We start from the raw sequence: 24,852 nt of genomic DNA, 5'->3' as shown, positions 1-24,852 counted from the left end.
ATCCCATCACCTTCCATTTCTGACTTCTATCACTTCTCATTTCCACCCTTCCTCATCTCCATCTCAGGCCCCCCATCACTTCATATCTTAGACCCCTAAGAGTCTCTGCATATCATCTCTTCTCACCTCTGTACCCATCACCTTCCATCTCTGTCCTTCATACTCTGTGCCCCCATCACTCCCAAACTCTGTCCTCCCCATTACCTTCTACATCCAGCCCTCTTCACATTTTATTTCATCTTATGTCAGCCCCATCACTTTCCATCTCAGTCCCTCCACATTCCACCTCAGATCTTCTGTCACTTGCATCCCAGGGACCTCCTCACCTCCCATTTTAGTCTACTCATCACTTCCCATCTCTGTACCTTGTCATTACTTTTCTGACAGTAACCCCATTACCTCCATCTCTGTGCCTCTCTCACCTCCCATTTTTGTGCCTCCATCCCATCCCATTCCTGTACTCTCACCTCGGTGCCCTCTCTCCTTACCTTCCATGTCCGTCACCTCCCATTGGGGTTCTTTGACACCTCCATGCTCCCATTCCCTCTTATCGCTGTGCCTTCATCAGTTCTCACTCTGTACCCAGGTGGTCTCTCATTTCTGCACTTCTCTCCCTTCCTATCCTTGTACCCTCATCACTTCCTGTTTCTATCTCTCCATCACCTCTCATTCTTTACTCCGTTTTTGTTCCTCCATCATCTTCAATTCCTGTATTTTCGCCCTTCCCATCTGTGCCCCTGGTTGCCTCCCCATTATTACTCCATACCAGTCCATCTTTGCTTCCCAGTCATGCCACTGTATCACCTCCAAACTTTCTGCTCATTTGCTGGTCTTCTTCCTTTTCTCCTGCTTTAACTTTGTCTTCCTTTTCATGCTTCTCTTTTATATTTATCCAATTTTCCTGGAGGAGTTCCTTCAAACTCTCTCCTCCATTCTTTTATTCTCTTGTCCCAACACAGTTTGCCTCATCTTGTCTCTGTCCCACCTGGCTCCTCTCCTGCATCACTTTTCAGTTTCCTTCTCTTCTTCCATGACCCCACCCAACCCTTTGCTCCTGGATCTTAACTCCCTCCCCCTCCCCAGGAACTCTCTGGCTCTTTGTTGACTTCCTCCCCTTTCATTGTCTTCTTCTGGCTCCTTTGAGGCCCAGTGTCATCCCAAAAGTGCCCAGATAGGCCATGGTCTTTCTGGGCAGTAAGGCAAAGCATAAAGGGGTGAGATAGGAAAAGGAAGTCAGGGATACTGGGGAGCTTTGCAGGATGAAAAGAGGGTGGGAGAGAAAGGTATAGGAGAGAGGAACTGGCTGAGGGACCCTGAGCAGACTGGCAGGAGGGCCTGGGAGCCAGAGTGCCCAAGGAAGATTCTGTGAAGGAGCAAAAGCTGGACAGAGGAAATGAAAGTGGCCAGAAGAGTATGGGGGTCAGGGTATAGAATGTTGGCCTTGGGATCGCCTCAGAGATGGCTACCCTTTTGCTATGCAGAGGAGAAAGAGGGCCAGTGCCTAGTGGAAGCAGGAGGAGCTGGCTGGTGGGTACTCCTGGATGGTGATGGAAGGGGGTGAGAGGTGTGGGGGAGGAGCCTGTGAAGGGTGGGGCAGCTGAGAGGCAGGATGAGGACCCAAGGAAAGGAGGGGAAGTGACAAGACCAAGGGACAAGGCCACCTGTCTTGGCTGAACCTTTAACCCGTTAACTGTCACCTCCCGTTAACCGTTAACCATGGTGGGGGAGGTGAAAACACAGGCTCTTCTTGGACGCTACACTTGGCTAGAGAGGACCAGGACAGCTCAGGAGGCCTTTCCAGGCCAGGCTTCCTCTCTGCCCAGTGTCTCCCTAGCATCCCCAGTGGGAGGCAGCCTTTCTCCTTTCTGCACCAGCTTCTCCACTTGCCTTCTCTTGGAGTTGTGTTTCTCTTTGCCTTCGATCCCCTCTTCTCTTCATACATCCCCCATTTACCCTGCCATCCCCCAACTCCTCCTGTTACATAATGTCCCTACCTGCCAGACACCCATTGCCACTCTTGTACCTGATATGTCTGGGGCATGGGAGGACTGGCACACCTGGGTCCTGAAAATGTGCTGAGCCCAGGGGTGACACTCTTCTGGCCCTGGACCCCCAATTCTGGTTTCAGAGTCCTTGAGGTTCCTCCCAACCCCCCATGTTCATTTCTGGTACTCTTGAGCTAGGAATGAATTGGTCAATCTCTGCTAAGTTCTGAGTCAGTAGCTTCCATGGGTTCCAGATTTCTCACTCCAGCTCATAAAGGGGGCTAGCATTTATTTTGATTCTGAACAGGGTGTGTTAACTTGGATTTCTGACTTTATGGTCTATGGCCAAGCAGGGGGTTAAGAAATGAGAGGCTATGTTCTGGGATCCTTGATCAGGAGACAGCTGAGCACAGGGATCTGGACCAGTAGAGACTTCCCCATGTGGGATGTAAAGGTTCATGTAGAAAGCGCTGGTGTGGGCTGTGAGCACTCGGGCCGTGGCTTTTCTGGGTTGTGCAGGATGTTTTATCCTCTCACAACTCTAGATCTTCCAGAAGGTTTTTTTCATGGCTTCTGAGGCTGCAGGGACACAGGCCGGCAGAGGTTCTGCACATGTAGTTTTAACCACAGGGCATCGTTGCATGGGTGGTTTTCTACATAGATGATTATGTTGTTTGGATCTGGGTTAGCTAACCATTATTAATGGTTGGTTGATTTTTTCTAGAATGCAGGTGTGTGTGGGGCTGCATGAAAGATTCTTGGACATTTAGAGTGTTTCACTGGAACAGTGAATTTCTGGGTCTAGGAGGTATTGAGGAGCCTATATTGGGTGTGGGCAGAAGGTGCCAACCTGGGCCTGTGGCGTCTTGGGTCTGGCCAGAGGCTCTTTTGCCTTAGGCTTCAGGTCTGAGTTGTACATAACATTTCTACTCTCTGAAATGTTATGCACAATTCAGCTCACTAGTGGTTTCCTAGGGAGTTCAAAAACAATTGGTGTAAACCACCCTTGGCCAACATTTTTGGGCCTCGGGTTAGGCCCCTGTTGCCTTTCAAACCCTTTCTGGAGCCTGTCAGAGGTTCTAGTTGTGGTGCCCTATTTTGGGCTCTGTGTCTCCTAGAAGGCGCTGTGCCTTCCCTGGGGGAGTCTGTGGGAAGGGCCGGTGACAGCTTGCCGGGTGAGAGGCTGGAGGCGCCTCCGGAGCGCGGCGGGGGAGGGGCCTGGCGGAAGCCCCGCCTCCCAGCTCCGCGTCCTGCCGAACACCAGCCTTCTTCGCTCAGGAGGCAGCCGCCGTGCTGGGGAGAGAAATGTCTCCCCAGGGTAATTACTGCCGCCCCAGTCCAATAAACCATTCATCCTTCACCTCTTCTGACCAAGAAGTGTCCCTCCGCCCCGTCCCCACATAGTGTAATAAACGCCCTTAGGCTTTACAGGCCCGCCCAGCCTAATAAACTGGCTGCAGTGTGAGAACAGCTGGGTGATAAATCCCAGGGGAAGTCTGGGCTGTGTGCTGCGGGCCTTGGCGGGGTTGTGTGCACCCTGTCCCGCGCCTGACCAGCCCCCGCCCCGCGCCTGGCCAGCCCCTGCCCTGGGGCCGCCTTCTATGGTCTGTCTTTGTGCCTTCACCGCCATGTTTCCTGGCTGCTTCGCTTCCTGTCGGGGGTCTGCCTCTCCACGCTGGGTCTTTGTGTGCAGCTGGGTGCGTCGCCGGCTCTGTGTGGGTGTGGGGCCTGGGGCTTGGGCGCTGGGCACCGCCTCTGATCCCTCCTATCTCATTGCCCAATGGGGCATTAGGCCTGCTTTTTCTCCTGTCCTCTCTGGTCACCGACAGGGTTCTGAACATGGTGATGTGTTTGCTGTCTGGGATCAGGGGTGGGAAAGTGAAGAGAAAGGGCCTCTTTTCCCCTAGACTGGCGGGGATTTAGAGGCCGCCTGCAGGTAGACTGGGTTTCCTTCCCTAGTCTGAGGGACCAAGAAACCCAATAAAGCCTTCTCTGAATGGGAGGCCTTGGAACCCGGGAATGAAGAGGCTGCAGCCTCTGATCAGGGAGGTGAGGGTAGGAATATGTGTGGAGGAAGGTCAGCATCTCTGCTCCCCCGGCCCACCCCACCCCCCAAATTCAGATATGCAGCTTGTGGGGGGGGAGGAGGACCCTGGGTATTATGGTTGCCATGGAAACAGCCGATTTTCCGGAGTGCTGCAGTGGAGAGACTGTTAAGGCTGAGGCCTACTGGGCTCCCCGCCTCCAGGCCCTGCCCTTCCAGGCAGGTGACCACATAGGGTGGGGGTGGGGCTCACTGCATACCCCACTCTCAGCCAACTCTCCACCCTCAGTTTGGGGCCCCATCCCAAGAGTTCAGTGCTTACCACTGTGCCTCCAGGGTCCTCAGGTAGAGAGGACACCTGGGTCCGGAGAGGGCAGAGCCAAGCCCCCTCTGTCTGTTGAGGGTGCTTTCCTGGCCACAGGCAGGGATGAGATGTCAGTTATTAGACATCCAGGTGGTTCTTTCCCTCCTGCCCTTCCTCCTGGGGTCACTCCTCACTCCAGGGAGATGAAAGGTGTTGATGGTGGGCGCTCTGGGGAACAGCAAGGGGGCCCACAGCTCCTGCCTCCCCTAACCCCCTGCTGGCCTCACTGCCTCTTTGGGAAGCAGGCAACAGTCTTCCCTTCTCTCCTCAGCCCCTCCCTGGGCCTGCAGATGGTGGCTTCCCCCAAGGCACTTAGCCCCTCTCCTTTGGGGTCCTAGGAGATCCCTGGGATGGAGCCTCCTCACCCCTGATTGCCCCAACTACAAGGGGGTTCAAGTCCCTGAGCTGAGAGACCCCGAGGTAACTGAGGAACCTGATCTAGTGTTACCAACTGGGCCGCTACCTTGGCTGCTGGCACGTCTGCTCCTTAGAAGTGCTGGAGGCCCTCCTGCTCACAAAGGTTCCCAGTTCCTGACCGGAGTTCTCCTACCCCCAGACGGACATTTTTCTCTCCCTCCAGGCTTTTGCCCTCAGGTCTCATCTGTCTCTCTCCTTCTCTAAGTCCTCCCTTGAACCCCTCTCCCCACAAGAAGTGCTTTGAGAGGAGTCGTTAGTGGCTAATTATTTAATTAAGCATTTTATGAATCTCATCTGCTCCATACATGTTCTAAAGAATGCAAGATTGTTCTCTTCCCTTCCCTTCTCTGCAGGCCCTGGAGTACTAGTCCTCCAGGGCTCCCAGACAAGGATCCTTTCCGGGAAACTGGGTGACCAGCCCCCCACCCCCACCCCCAGGGAGCTCAGTCAGCCACAGGAGGGAACATGGCGACTAATGGGGTTTATTTTGGGGCTGAGATCGTTAGGGACCTCACACCCGCCCCCAGCAGCCGGCTGGTGAAGAAGACAGGGAGAAGGGGAGAGAGGGTGGGGTGGGGGAGGGCTGGGAGAGAGAGCCTTTATCTCCGGCTCCCACTCTCCCATTTCTCTCACCTACACCCTTCTCTGTCCTTCTCTGTCCATCTGTCTCTCTGCCTCCTTCCTCTTATGGCTGTCAATCTCCCCTTCCCCCACCTTCCCCACCCCATGGTTGTCTCTTCCTTTCTGGGCAGGGCTCCAGCACCTTTCTGCTTTGGGACCCAGGCAGCCCCCTGGGTGAGGGTGGAAGCAAGGAGTCCTGGGCAAGCCAGGAGAGGAATGAGGACAGGGAGATGTTGGAGGGCGCCAGCTCTGGCCATGAGTCAGAGCTGCACACAGCTCTGCTCATCTTCCCACCATCACCTGGGGCTCCTTTGTGCCTTGGTGCCTGCTCAGCTCTGGCCCCAAAGAAGCACACACCTTGGATCTGTCATCTCTGCCAGGCATGGGAAAAGTGGAGCCAGTCAGGACCAGGCCTTCTGGGTCCTTCCTGCCCACAGCACTCTCGTCTTCTCAGTCTCCTTGTAGCTTCTCTCCGGGCTCTCTCTGTGTCACTCTATTACCTCTCCGTTTTGCTGTAATTAAAGCTAGAATTCTTGATGAGGCAGCTACATCTGTCTGTGCGCGTGCACAGGCTCTCACTCAGGCACCCGCCTGCCAACTGCTCCCTGGGGTTGCAGAGCTGGTGGCTGCTGTGGGTATCACAGTTGAAGTGATACCTGGGGTTCCGGCCCTCTGGTCCCAACGCCGAGGACCTGCTGACCTCATCCTCCTGATGTCATTTCTCCTTGTCTCCCTTTCTTTCTCTCTGCAGCCGGGACCACATACATCTTTGGGAAGGGGGGAGCGCTCATCACCTACACGTGGCCCCCCAATGACAGGCCCAGCACGAGGATGGATCGCCTGGCTGTGGGCTTCAGCACCCACCAGCGGAGCGCTGTGCTGGTGCGAGTGGACAGCGCCTCTGGCCTTGGAGACTACCTGCAGCTGCACATCGTAAGGACCCTGGGCCCCAGCCCTTCAACCCAAAGCATCCTGCTTCCAAATCAGTTCAGTCCCTCATTGCTGTGGGATCAACACCTCAAGTCTTCCCTCATGGGGAACCCTCAGAACCTCTGTTCCCTCATCCCTGGAGCTTCCTGCTAAGAAGTTTTCCTTCTGAGACCCTTCCCTCCTCTCATTTATTCACCGAGACTCCCAGATCCACCCTCCCATCTGATTCGAGTACCTCCAGCTCCCCACTCCCTGAGACCACCTGTGTCTTCTGACCTTCCTAAACGCAGTCAAGGGCCTCTTTGGGCCTTCTGGGCCATTCTCCCGCAGCCTTAGGAGATGTCCCTCATTTGCGACTTCCTCTGAGCTGCTGCCTGCTCACTCCTAGACCAGCTAGGCCAGCCCACTGTGTTCTGCACTTATTCCTGCCCCTCTTTCCTACCTACCTGCCCCAGGGCAGCCCACCCTTGCAGCTTCATTTTGCTTCTAGATTTTGCCCCACTTCTGTGCTGTCCTTGACTTCCGCTTTTGTAACTTTTGCCCTCCCAGCAGCTGCTTACCCTGTCTCCCCTACAGTCTCTCTGGCTGGGTTCACTCCTCACTGAGTTCTTGGCCCAGCCCCATGTCCCCACCCTGACCTCAGGTCCCACCTGGCTCTGCCTTTCTCTGCTCAGCTCCACCTGTGGCCTTAGCCCCTTGTCTGTGCCTGCTCCCCGCCTTGACCTTGGTTCCTTGCCAGGGTCTACCTCTGGGCCTCCTACCATATCTGCAGCTTCTTGACTCACTTTTTTGCATCCTGTGGAACCCTAGTCTGCAGGTGGCCCCTTTTCTTTCCCTGTTCTTTCTCCTATCTGTGCCCCCATCCTACACCCTTCCCTATGACCTCTGGTATTGCTCCATTTCATTTCCAGTCTCACCCTCTCCCTTGACCCCTCCCCACAGTCTTTGATCCCAAGCCTCTGCCCTCAGTCTTTATCTGTATGTTTCTGGCCCCTAACAGCCACCTTGTTTCCCTGCCTGTATTTCACATGTCGACCCTGGCCAGAACCCCTGTGCTGTGGGGATCAGGCAGGCTGGCCAGGCTCTGTGGGCTGGAAAGCTCTGGGTGAGGGCCCCTGGATCTCAGGAGGGCAGTTAGCTGGAAGGGGAGAGAGGAAGCCAGGGGAGAGGCTGTGTGGGCTCTGATCTCTTCTTATCTGCTTGGGAACACAGTCACTGGCCTTCATTAAACAGTAGCTTTTAAGCTTCTGAGGTCTGCACCCCACCCCAGCCCATCACTAGGGTATGAAGGAAGGAGTGTGAGGGGAGACTTCCTGTGGGCACAGCAGAGCTGGGGTGGAAGTGGCAGCGGATGAGGAAGGGGTGCAGAAGGAGTACTAGCAAGCAAACAGCAGTCATGCCCAAGAAGAGGCCTGGAAGTTCTGTGCCAGTGTCAGTGGGACAGGCAGTTATCTAGAATGGTGAGAGGCAGCCGGTGTGTGAGAGACAGTGTAGCTGCAGACGACAGTGTGGGACTGGATACACAGTGATGTGTGTCAGGAGTGACGGCGGTGACAGTGGGGGATGAAGACAGAGACTGGGTCTCGTGATCTCTGATGGAGTGTATCTATAGATGTGTATTTCCCCGTGGAGTGGTGTTTGCAGTTGTTTCAGTTGCCTTTCTGGGTGGCGGGGTGTGACTGGGTTTCCCTGTGTCCTCTGTGAGTGAGGGCTGCTCCTCCTCGCTCTTCTCCCTCATGCGGGGCTCTGCATAGCTTGCAGTAGATAGTCTGGGTTGGAATCCCAACTTTGCCACTTCCTTGCTCTGTCTTTGTGCAAGTCACCAGAGCTGTCTGACCCTCAGTTCCCCCATCTGTGGAGTGCCATAGGAAGAGGACAGAGAGATGTTGGGAGGTTGAAGAAGATCATGTATGTGAAGCACGTAGGGAGCATGCCGTGTTAGCTAGTATCCTGACCATCTCTCATCAGCTACCTGGGCAGGACTGTGTGCCTTTGTGCCTGTTAGGTTAGGGTATAGGGTTCCTCCAGTACTGAGGACAAAGGACAAGGGGACCAGGGCATGAGGAGAAGGGATTTCCTTCCAACAGTTGGGCACAGGCCTCACCTAGTGAAAAGCTATAGAGGAACAAGTACTGGTGCTGGGTACTGCAGAGGGCAGGGAAGATGGGGGCCTGCCTGAGGATGAAGAGGCCTGGCAAGGGTGGGGGTCCATGAGAGGAGCCAGCCTTGACAGGGGAGTTGGGCACCAGACAGGCTGAGGCCCCTTGGGAGCAGCCCCCAAGGCCCTTCCTCCCTGGGTGACACATCAGCTCCTACCACAGCGTCAGTAGCAGCTCTCAGAGTGGGGAGGCGGCAGCAAAATAAGAGAAAAGCAATTTGACGTTTCTAATAAAGCGTCGCTCCACTTTGCCAAATTAATTTTGACTCCCATAATTATTTGCTGTAGGAGCGACTGCGTTCTCCCCACCGCCGCCTAATGAGGTAATTGGGGAATTAGGAATTAATGACTTTAACAGAAGTGACAACTGACTTCACATTGGGAGAGGCTCTGGGGAGCTGCCTCTTCCCCGGAGTGCAGGGCCCTGAGCTTGGCTGCCTCCTAGGAAACCCAGGTGTCCTGCCTCCCAGGTCCCCGGCCAGCCCTCTGCCAGCCTGGCTCCCAGACTGCATGTGCTCTTTGACCGCCATCACTTGGGCTGAGCCTGTGGGGAGAAATCCTCAGAGGAATCCAGGGAGCTGATACTATTCTGGGTGATATTATTACTAACAATAGTACCGAGGAGGATCGACTGTTCCCTTCCCGTGTGTGGGGAGCAGATGATCAGCCTGTCTCCCTGGGGATGTTGTCAGTCTGTGGGTGGTGGATGGGTGGGGCTTGCTAATACTCTTTGTTAGGCAAGCCCAGCCTCAGTTTCCCTGCTTTACTGCATCTGAGGAGAGAGGCTGAATGCATGTATGACTGTGTGCATGAATGCATATGTGTGTGCATGAATGCATATGTGTGTATGTACATGAATGCATGTGTGTGCATGAATGCATGTGTGGGTGTGCATGAATGTATGTGTGGGTGTGCATGAATGCGTGTGTGTGCATGAATGTGTGTGTGTGTGCATGAATGCATGTGTGTGTGTGTATGTGTGTGCGTAAGCATATGTGTATGTGGTTTTCCCAGGTTCTGGGAAGGAGACAGCCGGACCCCACAAGTGGAAAGGGATAGGACATAGGTCTCAAAGTGAGCCAGAGCTGCAAACCTTATCCCCCAACTCTCTGCCAAACCCCAACCCTTGCCCCATCTGTGAGCCACCACTGCCGACACCCCCAATGCCACCAAGACTCTCGGCTCTGCTAGATGCAGGAAGGAGGTGGCAGCTGAATGTTCCTCATGCCCAGGCCAGACTGGGGCAGTCTTTTCAGAAGACTGCAGGAGTGGAATGTGTTTCTATGATGGGCTGGGTGCCTGACAGTGTGTGAGCCAGGGGCCCTGAGTGAACCTATGTGGGTGTCTGTTCCCTGTGGAAGGAGGGCTGAGGCCGCATTCAGGAGTGGTGCTAGGAGGTCCAGAGAAATGAAACAGGGGCTCAGGCTTAGCGTCCAGTGGGCCTTCATTGGCTTGGTTAGACTCCTTTGGTCTTGGAGGTAGGTTGGCTTCATCAGCTTCTTGGATCATCCTGTGCCCGTACCTCTTTGAGTCAGGGTCTTCCAAGACTGGTGGGCAAAGGTAGAGAACACTGGCTTTGAAGTCAGACTAGCTGGGGTTCAAATCTGGGGTTTCCTTCTCATGAGCTGCAAGATTTTGAGATGTTATTTAACTATGCTGAGCCTCAGTTTCTTTCTTGATGAAATAGGGAGCTATGAGCTTCCTCAGTGGGTTAGTGTGGAGAAGATAGCATGCATGCACAGTATCAACACAGAGCCTGGCATGATTTAGGGGTTTGGTGAAGACCTCCCTCTCACTCTAGCACCACAGGCAGAACTCTTCCTGGGCTGATCCTGGGTAGTCTCTGCAGGGTGATCCCTAGGCCTGGGTCCCAGAGATTGCTTAGGGTCTTTGCTCCCCTTCTCCGGGCCACAGTCCTTGTCTGTCCTCTGCCTGTCCTTCCCCAGTCCCTAGCTCCATCCCCTACCCCGACACCCCCCCATGATCCACTTTCCTTGGTCAGTCTAGCATAGTTTGTCCCTCAACTCTTCGGGCATCCATCCTGCCAAACACACAGTCCACACCGCCTACACCCACCCCCATGGCTGCAGAGGGGCCACCCCCACACTCAGAGCCTGACCTACTTTGGGACTGAAAGGCTGCCAGGAGAGGCAGTTCTGATGCCCTGGTTCGGGTGGGAGCCCCCTGGGGGCCTGCTTGGTACAGAGCATCTTGGGGAGGAGAGGTTGGAGGCTGGGGAGTGGGGAGGGGCTGGGGGTTAGACCTTCCTCTGCCAGAGGCTGGCTTCTGTGGACTTCTCTGCTGGTCGTGCCTTAGGGAGGCCTCTGCTCTCCATGCCCCAAGCTGGTCCCTAGCTTGGCCCAATCACCTGTCTGGGCCCAGTGGCCCTTGCACAGAGTAGGTCCTCTACGAATATTTGTGAATATCCGGGACAAACCAGAAGACAGGAGACAGGTGTGGTTAGTGGAAGGCCCTCAGGACCCAGGCCGGCTCACACCTCTGGCCTCAGGTTACTCCCTGGCATGTGGGGAAGGGGAGTGAGCCTGCCCACCTCCTCCAGCTGTTGAGACCTGGGAAAGGTGCCTTGTAAAGCTGTAAAGTGCTGCGGAGCTGGGCTGGTGGTGGCCACAGGAGTAGCCACTAGAAGGGGTGAATGGTTGCTCCCTCCGGTCGCTGACCTCCACCTCCCTGTCCCCAGGACCAGGGCACCGTGGGGGTGATCTTTAACGTGGGCACGGACGACATTACCATCGACGAGCCCAACGCCATCGTAAGCGATGGCAAATACCACGTGGTGCGCTTCACTCGAAGCGGCGGCAACGCCACCCTGCAGGTGGACAGCTGGCCGGTCAACGAGCGGTACCCGGCAGGTAAGCGGCAAGGGCCCGCGGAGGAGGGGCGGCGGCGGGGCGGGGCGGGGCGGGTGGCAGCCTCTAATAAGAGTGCAGCCGCGCTCGGGCGGGGCTAAGCGGAGAAGCTTTTGTAGTGGGGTGGGGCGGGGCTACTGGAGAGACAAGGCTTGCAAGGCGGGACTAGGGCAGGGGCGTGGCTAAGGGATTTTCCGGGCGGAGTGAGACCGTCGTGGTGGGCCTAAGCCAACTATGGGGGAGGGTGCAGGGCTGAACCAAAAAGGCTGCAAGGCCCGGGTCCACTTTCGGGGAGGGGGAAGAAAAGGAGAGAGGGTAAAGCTGAGGAGAGTCTGATGCGATTGAAGAAAGGATGAGTTTAGAAATGAGGGAGACAGTTGCAGAAACAGGAAAGAAAATCCAGAAGTAACATAAAACGTGTCTTGGCAAGGAGACAGGGCTGTTACCAAGGGCAGAACCAAGGTCCTTATAAAGAGCAAGTCAAAGATCCATATTAGGAGATCTATCGAAGGAAGAGAAGTAGCCATGGGGACTCAGAGAAAAGGACCTCCAGTGTCCAAGACAGTGAGGGACGTGGTGAAAGGGGGAGAGAGACAAGTGACCACAAAAATGAAACACAGGGTCACGTGCATTCAACAACCTTCGTTGACAGTGTACTTAGGCAGCAGGGCTTGTGCTAGGTCCTGGGGACTCGGTCCCTGTTTGCAGGGAGCCTTGAGAACACAAACAGTTCAACAGGGTGACAGCTGTGGTGGCCAAGGACAAACCAAGGTCTGAGGAGCACAGGAGAGGGATGGAGATGAGGGCATGGAAGAAATGAGGAGGCAGAAACCCTGAAAGATTTTGAGGGAGGCAGAGACAGAGTCTCAGAATAAGAGGAAACCAGAGGGGGAGCAATGGGAAGCTGTGGAAATAGTGCTGAGCCATATGCAAAGGCGAGGAGAAATGCAGAGAGATAGATGGAGATGCTGACATGCAGACCCAGGGAGAGAAGAGGTGGACAGAGCCTTGGGAGGGAGCAGAGGAAAACCCCAGCATGGGAGATAAAGAGGGAAGGGAAACAGAAATGCTGCAGGGAGAACTGCAGAAACACAAAGTTGCTGAGATATGGGCTGAGTGACATTGCAGTCACACAGGGCCTGACTGAGAAGCAGAGTGAGCATCTGCAATCTCCATCACTCTCCCAGGCGGAGAGATAGCCGGGCAGAGGCAGAGAAGCTGCCCCATGCTAACTGCGGGGGGGCGGCAGGGACAAAAGGCCAGTGTGTAAACACTCATGGGCTTACCTATGATGGAGTAAAGATGCCAGTACAGGCTTATGATACCAATTATGCATGCTTGTACCCAGACATTTCTGTAAAGTCCCTGGAGATAAAGAGGCCCATGTGGCCCCCTAGTAAATACACAGGTTGATGTACACACAGGTCAACCCTAGACACATGGACAACTGCAGACATTTGTATGGTCAGACAGACACATGAAAAAACAGCCCTGCAGAGGGATGCCGGTCTACATCAAGGCCCTAGGTACATGTAGGGACACACGAGACACACCAACCCTCCTACACTAAATTCCTCCTACCCCCCTCATCCTCCAACAAGCCAACACTGACAGCTTGGACTGTGTAGGCATGATCCCTGTGGGCAGCAGACTTCTCTCATTCTCCGATGCACACACACTGGGGCAACCTTTGTAGCAGTGATGACATCGGCCTGTGCTGGACAGGGCTGGGCTTGGAAGCATGACAGCCTCACCATGTCAAGCCAGGACTTGGATCTAGAGCTTCACCCCTTGGAGCCCAGCAGGCCAGCAGTCAGGGTGGAGGAGTTATGCCTGCTCTCCTCTCCTCAGGGACCCCTGATTAGGGATGAGGAAAGGCTTCTGCGTGCCTCTTGCCTGTACAGGGGAGTAACATGAGGGCCTGGTGGAATGTGTGTACTGAGGGCAGATCCTGAGCAATACCATTAGGTCAGATCAGCAGTATGCATGCGCCCAGAGAGGGGGGACCCTCTGACTCCTTGGGAGCACAGTGGCACAGTCCATGGATTCTGCATCAGCAGGACCTGGATTTTAATCCTGGATCTCCCACTGACAAGCATGTGATCTTGGACAAGCCATCTAGCCTCTCTGAATCTTAGTTTCAGCCTCTGAAAGGTGATGAGACCTACCTCATAGCAATATTGTGAGATTCCCATGAGATAATCTAAGGAAAACATTAGAGTGGCATGGCATGGCAGAGGCTCTCAGTAAATAGGACTTTTGTTAGAATTTTTATATACTCAACCTCCCTCCAGGCAGATGTACTTTCTTCTCTTCCTCTTGGAGACATACACCCAGGATTAAATAATCGGTTTTTAACTAAACACAAATGTCCTGAATCTATAGGGAAAGCAGTCTCCTTGTCTTATAAGCACCTAAGGAGGTGCCATCCATACCCACATGAACAGGTTGAGTGCACCTTCATGGGAGGTGTACACAGGCAGGGCCAGGCCCAGGTCTCCAGGAAGGTGAGCACAGCTGTGCAGTGAGAGGAAAAGCCTCCTGGTCCCACCAGTGTGCACTGAATAGTATGTCAGTGTTTTAAATGGGAGAAGTGGCCAGATTCTCAAAGGAAATCACTTCCCTTTCCGCTGCTGCAGACCGGGATCACCCACGGCTCACAGAGAACCACAGATCCTCTCAGGTGCACTGACAAATCCCTTTTCACACAGGCATGTGCACACACACACACATTCACACATATTCTCCTTCCCAGTCTCCAGCGGCTGGAGATTGGTGAGCAGAGAGAGGAACCAGGTGGGTATCCAGATGGGAAGCCAAGCTTGGAGAAGAGATGGGGGCTGGAACTGGTGGAGAGGAGCCTGGAGGAGAAAGGCTGAGTGCCTGGCAGGGTGAGCAAGATGAGGTCCTGAGATAGCAAGGAGAGGAAAGTGGGCTCTGAGCAGAAAAAGGTCAAGGTGAATTTGGGGCAGAGGAGGGTGCAGAGGAGGGCTGGGAATGTCTGCAGGAGAGGAGTAAGGGGCCAAAGAGGAGGTGATAAGGGGGCTGCTGGATGATGATCCAGCTCCCACACCAGGCACCACACCTGTCACAGCTGCCCAGTAGAAAGGGATCCCTCACCAGGGCGAGGAGGCCTTTCCGGGGAGTGAGTGGTGGAGTTGGGAGCAGGAGGGGCTTAAGGGGGAAGGTGGTGGTGGGGTCAAGGGTGTGGTGTGAGGTGGAAATTGAGGGGAAGTTGGGAGTGGAGCACCAAGGCAAGGGGCGTTGAGGTGGCCTGGAGAAGAGGTTTAGATCTCACTGTTCTGTGAGGGTTCTGGGTGGCCCCCTAAATGCCGCATAAACCCCTCTTAACCCATCCCTCCTACTTCTAAACTGCCCTCTAAACACAGGAGCCAGCTGGGCCACTGATGCCTCCCACCCCCAACTTAAACCTGCTAAATGCCCCTCCCCCGCCCACCCCCCAACTTTGGGATGGGGAAGGAAGGGGGCCACAGCAGCTTAAACACAGATAAACCTGTTTAACCTCTGATCTTTGACCTTCCAGCTTCTTTTCTTTTATGTCCCTTTTCTTTTCTTCTTTGCTCATCTCTTTTGCTTTGGGTTGCTCCTGCCCCCAGGGTGGGGCTGGCTCTGGACCGGAGCCTAGGGAGGGGGTCAAGGGAGAAGAGGGGCCCAGTGTTTCTTTTCCTCCCTTCCCCTCTTTCTGTGGATGTTGTTGCTTACTCTGAGTCTCCTGAGGAATGCATAATTACTTTTCTAACTCCTTTGGACTTCGCCGCCTGAGAAACCTACTGTCTTTCTAAACTTTTCCAAGGAAACTTTGATAACGAGCGCCTGGCGATTGCTAGACAGAGAATCCCCTACCGGCTTGGTCGAGTAGTAGATGAGTGGCTGCTCGACAAAGGTAATTAACCAGAATTAATTAATTAATTAACTTTAAAAACACTATCTTAAAGGTGCAGAGCTCTCTCTTTCCCCCTCCGTGCCTTCACCAACGCCCACCCCCAAGTGAAGGGACAATTGGCCAGCCAGAATGCTCCCTTCCCCTTTGGAGTCAAGGGTCTGTCTGTGCATTCCGAATGGTGTTGGGGTAGAAGTGGGGTTTTTCTTTAGATGCGGGGGAGCCCTGTTTTCTTTCTAAACCTGGGATCAACTAGGGTAATCCACAAGATCCCTACCATGGGTGCTCCCCAGTGCAAGCCCTGCAGTAAATCACAAGCAGGCTGGGAATGCAGGCTGGAGGTAGGTTCCCTCTGCTCAGGATTATCTGGGAGGCTTGATAAGGGGCCAGCTGAGGGCCATAGAGCATGCAGAGGTGGGAAACCTTTGGGAAGCAGGAAAGCTGATCTGAGGAGGCTTAGGAAGCCTTCACCAGAGCCATGGGAAGAGAAGAGAGAAGAGTGGGGACCTCCGATCCTACTGAAAAGACTCCCAAAGAGAGCGCTGTGAGGCTGCTATCTCTGGAACAGGCCCACCTTACTCCAGAAGGCCTCTGAGAAGTTGAGGAGAGACTAAAGAAAGCAGGGCAGGAAGTGGTGGGCCCATAGGGATTTCTATTCCTTCTTGGCTGATGAGGAAGACCCAGTAAGCCCCTTGTGAGGCCCAAGTGTGGTGAGGTGCTGCTGGATGTGAAAGAGAAGGCTTCTTGTCACCAAGGGAAGTTGGGGACCAAGGGCAAATTCATCCTGTTCCCTTTGGGGGCGGGCGAGCTCTGTACCTCTAAGGCTAAACTCTAGGGGGGAAGTAGAACTGTTAAACCTCCACTTAACCAGCTGATAACTGTGCTTTTAAATGTCCACTGGGGCCTTCCCCAACTAAAACCCCCAAATGTAACTTCTAGCCCCCCACACCTGTGGGGCCTAAACCTGCTGATAACCAGATGTGATAAACCCATAACAGGACAAAAAGTTAAAGGGACTGTAACAGACATCGCTAAAACCTACAGCCCCCAGCCACACTGGGCTGCTCTCTCCAGCGGGGTGAACTTTAACCCTTTGAGGAGTTCATGGCGGATGGGGCCAGGGGCCACAGGCACCAAGTTTACCAACACTGTGGCTTCCTCTCCATTACCCACCTCCCTCTTCCAGAATCAGAGAGGCCAAGGGAGCAGGCTGGGCTGAGGCTGGGACAACTTGTGACCCCAAGGGCAGGGAGAGCTGGACAGGCCTTGTTGGGGGTTGGGGGAGGAGTTGTGGTTTAGATGATGGGGAGCCAGGGGCCCCCTTCCCTTTCCCTTTAGGTCTGACTTTCCTCTTCTAGAAAATAACCCACTGGGCTATATAGGTAATTTTCAAAGTGTGAAAGAAGGAACTCACTTTTTGCATGTGGCCTTAGCCAAGTACTTCCCCTTGCTGAGACTCAGCTCTCTTCTCGGTAAGAAGGGACAGTGATGGTTACTCAGCTCACCTCACAGGCATGTTGAGAGGGTGAGAGAAAGAAACATCAGGAAAGTATCCCAAGACAAGGTCTGAGATGCTTGGAGGGAATATTTTACTGTCAGTGCCTGACCATATGGTAGGTACTTAATAAATATTTATTGGATGAATCTATTTTCCAGTTCCAAAGTATGTTCTGTGAAACAGTCCCACGAGATGCTTCACAATAGAGAAAGTTGTGGTAGAACGAGTTTGGGAAGTGCTGAATCCTGTTTTTTCCTCTTGGAGATGCATGTGTGCATTAGTTTAATGCAGGTTCTGAGAAGCCCTTGGAGAAAGAAACCTGTTCGATGGTGAAATGTTTGCTTCCCCAACTCATTTGACCACGGTGACCCTTCTCTCCTTTGTTTTCCTCATGAGTCTTATGTCTGGGAACAGGCTTGGATGCAGAGGTCTTCCTGGGCCTGTCTGGGTCTGGTATTCCAGGGCCTGTCCCAGAGCTGCCACCACTGATCCTCTGCCTCTTGGGCTCTTGGCCACTGGTAATGGGTGTTGCTGCCCTAGGGCTATCCTTGCCTGAGTAGGTGGTAGGAGGATGCTGGAGGAGGAAGGAAGGCTGAATGGGGACTGGGGAGACATACCAGTGCCCATCATTGGCCAGAGGCTGGACAGATGTTTGGATGTCCCAGAGGCCTTGGGTTTTCCAGAGAACCTGTTTCCAAGGAGGGTGTGGGCTTCACAAGTTGGACTGTCCTCAGCCCAGGTTTTGGGGGCAAGGCTTACAGGCACCTAACTCTAAACCAGATCTTTAACGAGGCACTAACCAGAGGCTAACAAGGGCTAAGCCAGGTCTAAAACCCCCAGTGCCAGCAGCTGAAGGTTCCAGGGGAGATGGGGCAATGTAGTAGGCCCTCTGCTCAACCCCTCCCCCACAAAAAATAAGCAGCACCAAAACCAAAGTTAAATCTAAACTTAAACATAATAAACATCTTTTCTAAAAACCAAACCAAAACAACAAACTCAGAGGGTTAAACTGACCCCCAGATCCACTAAAAACAAACAGAACAGCCCAACCCCACCCAGCTGGGAATTCTGAGGTGTCATACTGCTGAGTGCGGGGTGCGATTGGAGCTGGAGCGGGTTTTTTTGGCTGTCAGTGAGCGAAGCAAGGTCCCTTTAACATTTTCCATTTCTGTGCTTGCATGTCTAGGTGGGGAGGAAGGGCTTGGCTTTTCAGGGCCTGGTCCCAGGCAGTGCTGGGTCTTGGCAGTCCAGGAGAAGAGAGGGGTTCCTGGCCAGGGGTCAGAGGGCCTGGTCATAGGCGGGAGGCCAGCCTGGGCAGATTGCTGCTCCCACACACCATCACACTGTCTCACCTCCTTCTCCGCTCTCACACGCACTGACTCCATCTTGGCCTGGCAGCTGCCTCCTTTGTCTCTGCCTCTTTGTCTCCTCTGTCTGCCTCTTCCAAGGGCTCCATGGCTTCATGGCTTGGGGCTAGATACTGGGGCAGGATGTGTGGGGAAGCAGAGGGAGACGATGGGGATGGACTGAGGGAAAAGGATGAAGAAGGGCGATGGCCTTGGAGCTGGAGGGGAGAGGGACTGGGGAAGGTGGGAAGGCTTGCACATGGTGGGGAGGAGGGGCTGGGCTCCCCTTCCCCAGCCCATGTATACCCTGGGTGCCCTCCCCTTCTGGGGTCCCCACCTGGCTGGGCTAGGGGCTGTGGCTGACAAGGACTTTCCCTTTGGTTGTCTGCCCCTTCCTCATTTTTCCCTGTCCCCTCCTCCCTTGCTGGCTTCCTCCTCCATTCTTTTTTCCTCTCCTTGGCTTCCTTCTCTTTTCCTTTCTCTTCCTGGTTTCCCCTCACTGCCTGCCCCTCCTCTGTTACCCCTTTCCCCTCCCCCCAGGCCGCCAGCTGACCATCTTCAACAGCCAGGCTGCCATCAAGATCGGGGGCCGGGATCAGGGCCGCCCCTTCCAGGGCCAGGTGTCTGGCCTCTACTACAATGGGCTTAAGGTGCTGGCGCTGGCCGCCGAGAGCGACCCCAATGTGCGGACTGAGGGTCACCTGCGCCTGGTGGGGGAGGGGCCGTCCGTGCTGCTCAGTGCGGAGACCACGGCCACCACCCTGCTGGCTGACATGGCCACCACCATCATGGAGACTACCACCACCATGGCCACTACCACCACACGCCGGGGCCGCTCCCCCACGCTGAGGGACAGCACCACCCAGGTAAGGCCCCACTCTGGTTGGTGGATTAGGGCAGAGATAGGTGGGGATGGGGCTGATATCTGCATAGCCACAGTAGTGGTGCCTAGGATGTGGGTCCAAGGGGTCATTGGGATCCTGGAGGCTGCTGTCTCTGACCTTGTTGCCATGGCAATGGGCAAGGTGACCTTTCAGGAAGTGGCCTTCATCTTAATGACCAGGGATCTTGTGATGTGGGGATTACCACTATTTCTAGAGGGACCATTCCCGGATTTGGGGAGGAGTTTGATGGCCCAGTTATATGAGAGAAGACCACCCTACCTAAGAGAGATGAAGTCTGGACTTGGGGTGAGAGTGGAATGGCTCCTTCTGCTTCCCCAGTGAAGGCCATGCCTAGTGTTCTGTGTGGGCAGAATGGGAGATGGATGATACAAGACATGGCCCTGCTGTGGGCAGAGGTGACAGCATGGGAGGGCTGGATGCAGTCACCTGGCGTGGGCAGCCCCTCTCCAAAGGCTGGTGAAAGCTAGGAGGAACCTGTCCTTGTGTTCTGGGGTCCCTGCAGTGGGAAAGCCCTAGCTGCAGGTCCATTGCCTTCATGAGCCCTCTCCATGTGACTGTGAGCAGGCACCACAAGTCAGGGGCTCCAGTGTCCTCTCAGTGGGTCTGAGGGGGTCTCAGTGCAGATAGTTCCCTGGTGCTCACCTCCCCTGCTCAGGTGCTTCTTGGGTCAGGTCAAGCCCTAGTGATGGGGCAGGACTGGAGGGGCTGCACCTGGGGAATGGGGCTCCACTGGAGCAGGACAGCCCTGTGTGACTTCCCAAGGTAGCCCATGCTGGGCTGTTTTCTAGTTGTTGCCTCCAGTGTCTGCTCTGACCATTAGCACGGAGCTCACAGCTGGCACGAAGGCCTTGGTGTCACCCCTTCTCTCCCATCGTCCTGTCCGAAAGCCTGTGGCTATTGGGCACCCTCTGTCCTTCCAGGGTGAGAGCAGGATCTGGGGGTGACCATGAGGATGTGCCCCTCCCTATGCCGCCAGTCTGTCTTCAGCTTCTCCCTCTCAGGGGTGGACTCTGTGTGCTTCCAGGCTCCTCCCTGCCAGTCTGTGCTGCAGGAAGCCTGGGACTAGGCTAGCTGGGGCCATCCAGATCAGAGAGACAAGCCTGTACCCACTTCCTCTTTGCCAAGAAAGCTGAGGGGACCTGAAGACTTTGTCCCTAGGGAGCAGGGAGCCCTGGGGGAAAGGTCTGGGCTGTATCCAAGGCTGGGTACCCACCATGTCCAATGCCCTCCGAATCATAGGGGAGAAGGGGCTGTCTGGTCTCAGTGGGAGGGTGATGGGCAGATCATCCTGGTGGAAGAGAGAGATGAGGGCCCCAGGAGACACTGCTGTGGTTGGGAAGCCCAAGATGGAGGCTGGTGCTGAGGGGGCAAGAATGCAGAGGGAGGTGGGTCCTTCAGGCACCACCTTGTCCTTGGGTGAGTGAGGGCTGTCCAGTCTGAAGATCAGGGGCTGGGGAGAAGGCAAGTTATGACCCTTTCAACTCTCCTTATCTTGGCTTTCAGCCTGGCCCTCTCCTCCCCATCCCAGAGTTTTTTGGACTCCCTTCCTGCCTGGACTTTCAGTTTCCCTCCTTGGGTCTCCTCCCTCATACCCTCTGGGTGCCCCCCTCCTCCTTACACTCACTCATCTTGGGGATTCTCTTTCTTTGCAATCAGTAGGAGAGAAAATGCTGACAAAGTCAACTCCTGTTGCCATGGAAACCACAGCCCTAATTATTGTGTGCAGGACGGTTCTCTCAGGCTCTAGGAAAGGGAGTTGGGAGAGAGATGAAGGGTGATGGAGTGGTGAAGCTAGAGCCAGGAAACCCCTCCAGGTCCTGTCCCTGTTTTGCCTGTGCTGGCTTCTGTAGGCTTCACCCGGTAGGGCCTTGTCTCCCCGGCACCCCTGTCCCGAGGCATCCTAGACCCTCTTGCCTTGGCCCTGCAGGTTAAAGTATGGTATCCACTCTCCTCACTTCCCAGAAATAAAAAGCACCATGTGTACTGTTTCACTGACCCTCGGAAGCCATGAAAACCTGCAGGGCTGCTGCTGGGAAGTTCCCTGTGCATAGCAGGAAGTGGAGGCCTGAGGTCAGCCAGCAAGAGATGGGAAGGCTGGGACTCAGACCAGCCTGGTCCATTTCAGCCCAGGGGCATCCCCTGTGCCACCATGCATCTGAAATGGCAGCTGTGGGATCTGCTGACCTGCCTCGAACCTCTCTTTCCCCACCCCTGTGTTCTCACCCTCTAGAACACAGATGACCTCCTGGTAGCCTCGGCCGAGTGTCCCAGTGATGATGAGGACCTGGAGGAGTGTGAGCCCAGTACTGGTGAGTGCCTTTCCCCCCTCCCCTGCCCCGGGGCCCTCTGCGACGCTGCTGGGAGGGGGGCGACTGTCCCTGTCACCTGGCCCAAGTCCCAGGGCCTGCTGCCAGGCCTTAGCTTTCCCTGATAGTTTCCTGCTGCCTAATATCCTCCCAGGCCCTCAAATGCTCTCTGGCAGGATTCCTTTTGGTTCCCAGCCCCTCAGAGATAGTAAGATCCATAGCTTGGGGTCCTAGGGTTGAGAGCCAAGGGGTGCTGGGACAGAAGGAAGGAGACTTTTCCCTAGAAAGATGAGTAACTGCAGCTCCCATGAGTCCTTGGGGTGGGGGAGGGTGAACATGGGTTAGGAACTACAACTCCCATCAGCTCTTGGGTGCAGAACCACAACTCCTGCTTGCCCCTGAGGCCTGGTACTCTCTAGGCCACTAATAGAGGAGATCTCTGCTGTATCCTGGGCCCTCCTCTTCTCCTGGGTGCCAGGAGGTGTCCTGGGCTCTGTCTGAAGGGTTCCCAAAGTGGACACTGCCAGGACTGCCAGGCCAAGGCGAGGCAGTTGCTACACAGTGACTGCTCAAATCCGATAGTGTGCTGGGTGGGAGGTTCCCCCTAGACCAGACTTGTGGTCTGTTGGGGGAGATTAGGGCCTGAGGTCTGGCCCGGATTCTAGTTGGGGAGCTGCTGTAGGAGGACAGCAGGGCTGGGAGGGAAGGCTTTCCAGGACCTGGGGCTCTGGGGCCAGGGGTGCTTTCTAGGCCTCTGCTTAATACTTCTTGCTGGAGCAAAGGGTGCAGCCACAAAGAGAGACCAGGCTGGCAAAGTGGGGGTGGGCCTTGAGTGCTGCTTGAGAAGTGTGGGGTGTGGAGTGGTGCAGCAAGTGCCAAGGCTGCTCATTTGAGCAGGTTGGGGGTGGCCAAGAGCAGCTGGAGGAGGGTGGGATACTTGAGGCTGGCAGAGGGAACAGAGAAAGGACTGGATGTGGCCAGATTTCCCAGTGGAGGAGCGTGGGCCTTGGTGGCTGCCAGATCAGTCTGTGGGAGTGGAGGGCCACCCACATTTCTCGCTTGGGCTGCTGGAGACTTCTCCCCATTACCTTATAATGGGTGGCACCTGGATTGTTGGTACCAGAAGGCTGGAGGTTGGGGCAGGTGCTTGCGGGGTTGGGAGAGATGATGTGGCCAGGAGGTGGGCAGTATGCCCTGGTACATCCTGTGAATCTGCTCCGGAAAAACATTCCCAGCTCCAGAGAAGACATTCAGGCTGAGGGTAAGCCCCGGCCCTGGAAGGAGTGTGGACAGAGCAGAACCATAACATGGCCTATGGAGCCTTGGGGCAGAGACTCCACTTCAAAAACCAAGGGCAGAGGGGTTTCTGGGTCACAGGCTCCCAGACCCTGAGGCTGAAGCCCGGTTGCCCTCCATGTCTCCCAAGTAGGCTAGAGTTGAGAGAGGTCACTCCCATGGGCCTGGGCCCATGGACATTCAGGGGAGCTGCCAGCTGCTTGGCCAGGAAGGCCTCGCCTTCCACTGCCCAGGGCCTGTGCTTTCTGGGATAGATGCCTTCCACTCTAGGAGGCCTCTCTGCTGACTGATGTCACTTCTTCCCTTGAGGTGATCTTGGCTCAGGGATGCACATTCCAATGCCTCCATTGCTTTGGGGGATTCCGGGCATCTGGTGGCTTCAACACACAGCACCCCCTGCGCTGCTTCACTGCTCTGAGCTCTAGGCACTTATTGGTGGCTCCTGTGGCCAACACAGCACTGCTAGCCCAGGTCTGCCGAAAGTGGTTGTAATGAATCCCGTGAAAGCCCTGGGATGGGGCTCTGGGGACAATGGTCTGTGTGGGTCCTGAGGAAAGGGCAGTGAGTGGCACCACCACATGTGTTTATACACAGGTGCCCATGTTCACACACTCTGGGACAGGAACTCCTGGGTGACAGGAGTCGTTCCTGCTTTCCCTGAACCCTGTGGAGGGCTATCTAAGGCCAGATAGTCACCACGTAGGGACGTGAAGTGCACGCTGGACCCCACCTGGGCCATACTGTGTCCATCGAAGTTCTAGCCTCCCAACCCTGGCTGGAGTCTAGTCAAGGGCCTGGGTCTGATACTGAATGGGTGCATTGGTGGTCTGAGCTCTTTTCGGCTGCATTAGGGCAATGGGTGAGGAGAAGCTGAAGCAGGCGATCAGCTGGTCCACAGTCAGGAATCTGTGAGGTCACTGACCACTGAGCCACCCTCTTGGAAAAAGGTCCAAGCAGAGGATGAAGGGTGGAGGAGGTCTAGAAGCCTGGGATTAGGAGGGGCTGGTAGCCAGCCCAGTACCCAGCTTGAAAAACAAGGCCAGGAGGGAGGGCATAGTGAACACTGGTGCTCCCAGAGGAAACCACCGAAAGCCACAGCCTCTCCCCCAGACATGTGTAATTCGTGCTTACACATTTACATTTGCACACTCTGAAAGACTTATCGATGGATCCTCATTATTCCAGCGGGAGACCAGACAAGGACCAAAATGACTCCAGGGTCTCCCAGGCTGGAGACCATGTCATGCCTCTCAGAGCCTCTCAGACAGAGCCTTTCCCAGGCCCCCGGTGCAAGGAGGCTTTTCTCCAGCAGACGGCCAGGCCTCCTTTGGCTCCAGTGTCAGAGGTGGGGGCAGCCTGGCTGGAGACCCTAGGGTGTTTTACGTCTCCCACCTTGCAGATCCTCATCCCTGGGTCTGGGATCATTCCTGCGTACCTTTCCACCCTTTTCCCTAACCTGAGCTCCTCCACAGACCCTGGCCCATTCTTTCTCCCTTGCTTGGTGAGACCATCATCTACATGGTTATTTTAGCTGTGGTTGGCTTTCGAATGGGAGTGCCTTTAGGGGAGCGTGCACCATCGGTAATGTGACCCACTCCTGGTTGTCTCAGCTGGCCCAACCCACACATTGTGTTCTGGGCCTGGCCCCTGAGGGTATCTGACTTTGCACAACCTGAGACATGAAGGAAGGGCACACATAGGCAGTGTCTGTATGCACATGTATGACCAGAGGCATGCACACATACAGCCCTGCACATACATTTACTCACCCACCAGCAAGCTCACATGGGCCCACTTACACACACACACACACACACACACACACACACATTCAAACCTAGAAGAGCACACACTATTTGTACCCAGACCAACAGAGGCACACACATGCTTAGACTCCAAGAGACATGTATGTGCTTATGCCCCCCTGAAGTCCATACACACAGCTATACATGTTTGAGACTCATAGAAGCACAAACTCAGGCACACATACACAGTCTCACGAAAGCACACACGTGCACTCAGAGCTACCAACTCTTGCATGTGTATGCTTAGAGCTCCAAAAATACCCACAGAGGCGCTCAGATGCACAGGTGTGCACCTACTCAGCTCCCAGAGTTCACACTTGCACGTGTTCAGTTGCACCAAGGCACACACACATATTGTGTGTCTCAAACTTACCCAGCCACTTGCATGTGTTCTGAGCTATGTCTCCAT

The 24,852-nt window shown here is 54.9% G+C and overlaps 1 protein-coding gene and 1 long non-coding RNA gene across 51 annotated transcripts in view; one reads left to right on the top strand and one right to left on the bottom strand.

Annotated features, from left to right (window-relative positions):
• The window catches only part of NRXN2 (neurexin 2), a 115,084-nt gene that overhangs the window by 79,786 nt on the left and 10,446 nt on the right, over positions 1-24,852 (top strand). For 36 of the 50 annotated variants that reach the window (XM_078341314.1, XM_054241030.2, XM_035263158.3 and 33 more), the window contains 5 exons: positions 6,183-6,364; positions 11,218-11,389; positions 15,201-15,290; positions 18,672-18,997; positions 21,267-21,345. In XM_078341314.1, coding sequence (XP_078197440.1) covers positions 6,183-6,364; positions 11,218-11,389; positions 15,201-15,290; positions 18,672-18,997; positions 21,267-21,345 — 849 coding nt within the window. The remainder of the gene's footprint in view (positions 1-6,182; positions 6,365-11,217; positions 11,390-15,200; positions 15,291-18,671; positions 18,998-21,266; positions 21,346-24,852) is intronic. The other 14 variants (XM_035263154.3, XM_035263161.3, XM_078341315.1 and 11 more) reach the window with 1 other exon arrangement.
• On the bottom strand, positions 9,946-11,430 carry LOC144578176 (uncharacterized). Its single transcript, XR_013523476.1, has 2 exons — positions 11,071-11,430; positions 9,946-10,144 (listed from the first exon to the last, which is right to left on the bottom strand). It is a non-coding gene; the product is annotated as an uncharacterized LOC144578176 (long non-coding RNA).

Source organism: Callithrix jacchus, chromosome 10, assembly GCF_049354715.1.
Source record: "Callithrix jacchus isolate 240 chromosome 10, calJac240_pri, whole genome shotgun sequence".
NCBI lineage: Eukaryota > Metazoa > Chordata > Mammalia > Primates > Cebidae > Callithrix > Callithrix jacchus.
This window is presented reverse-complemented; position numbering and strand designations above follow the sequence as displayed.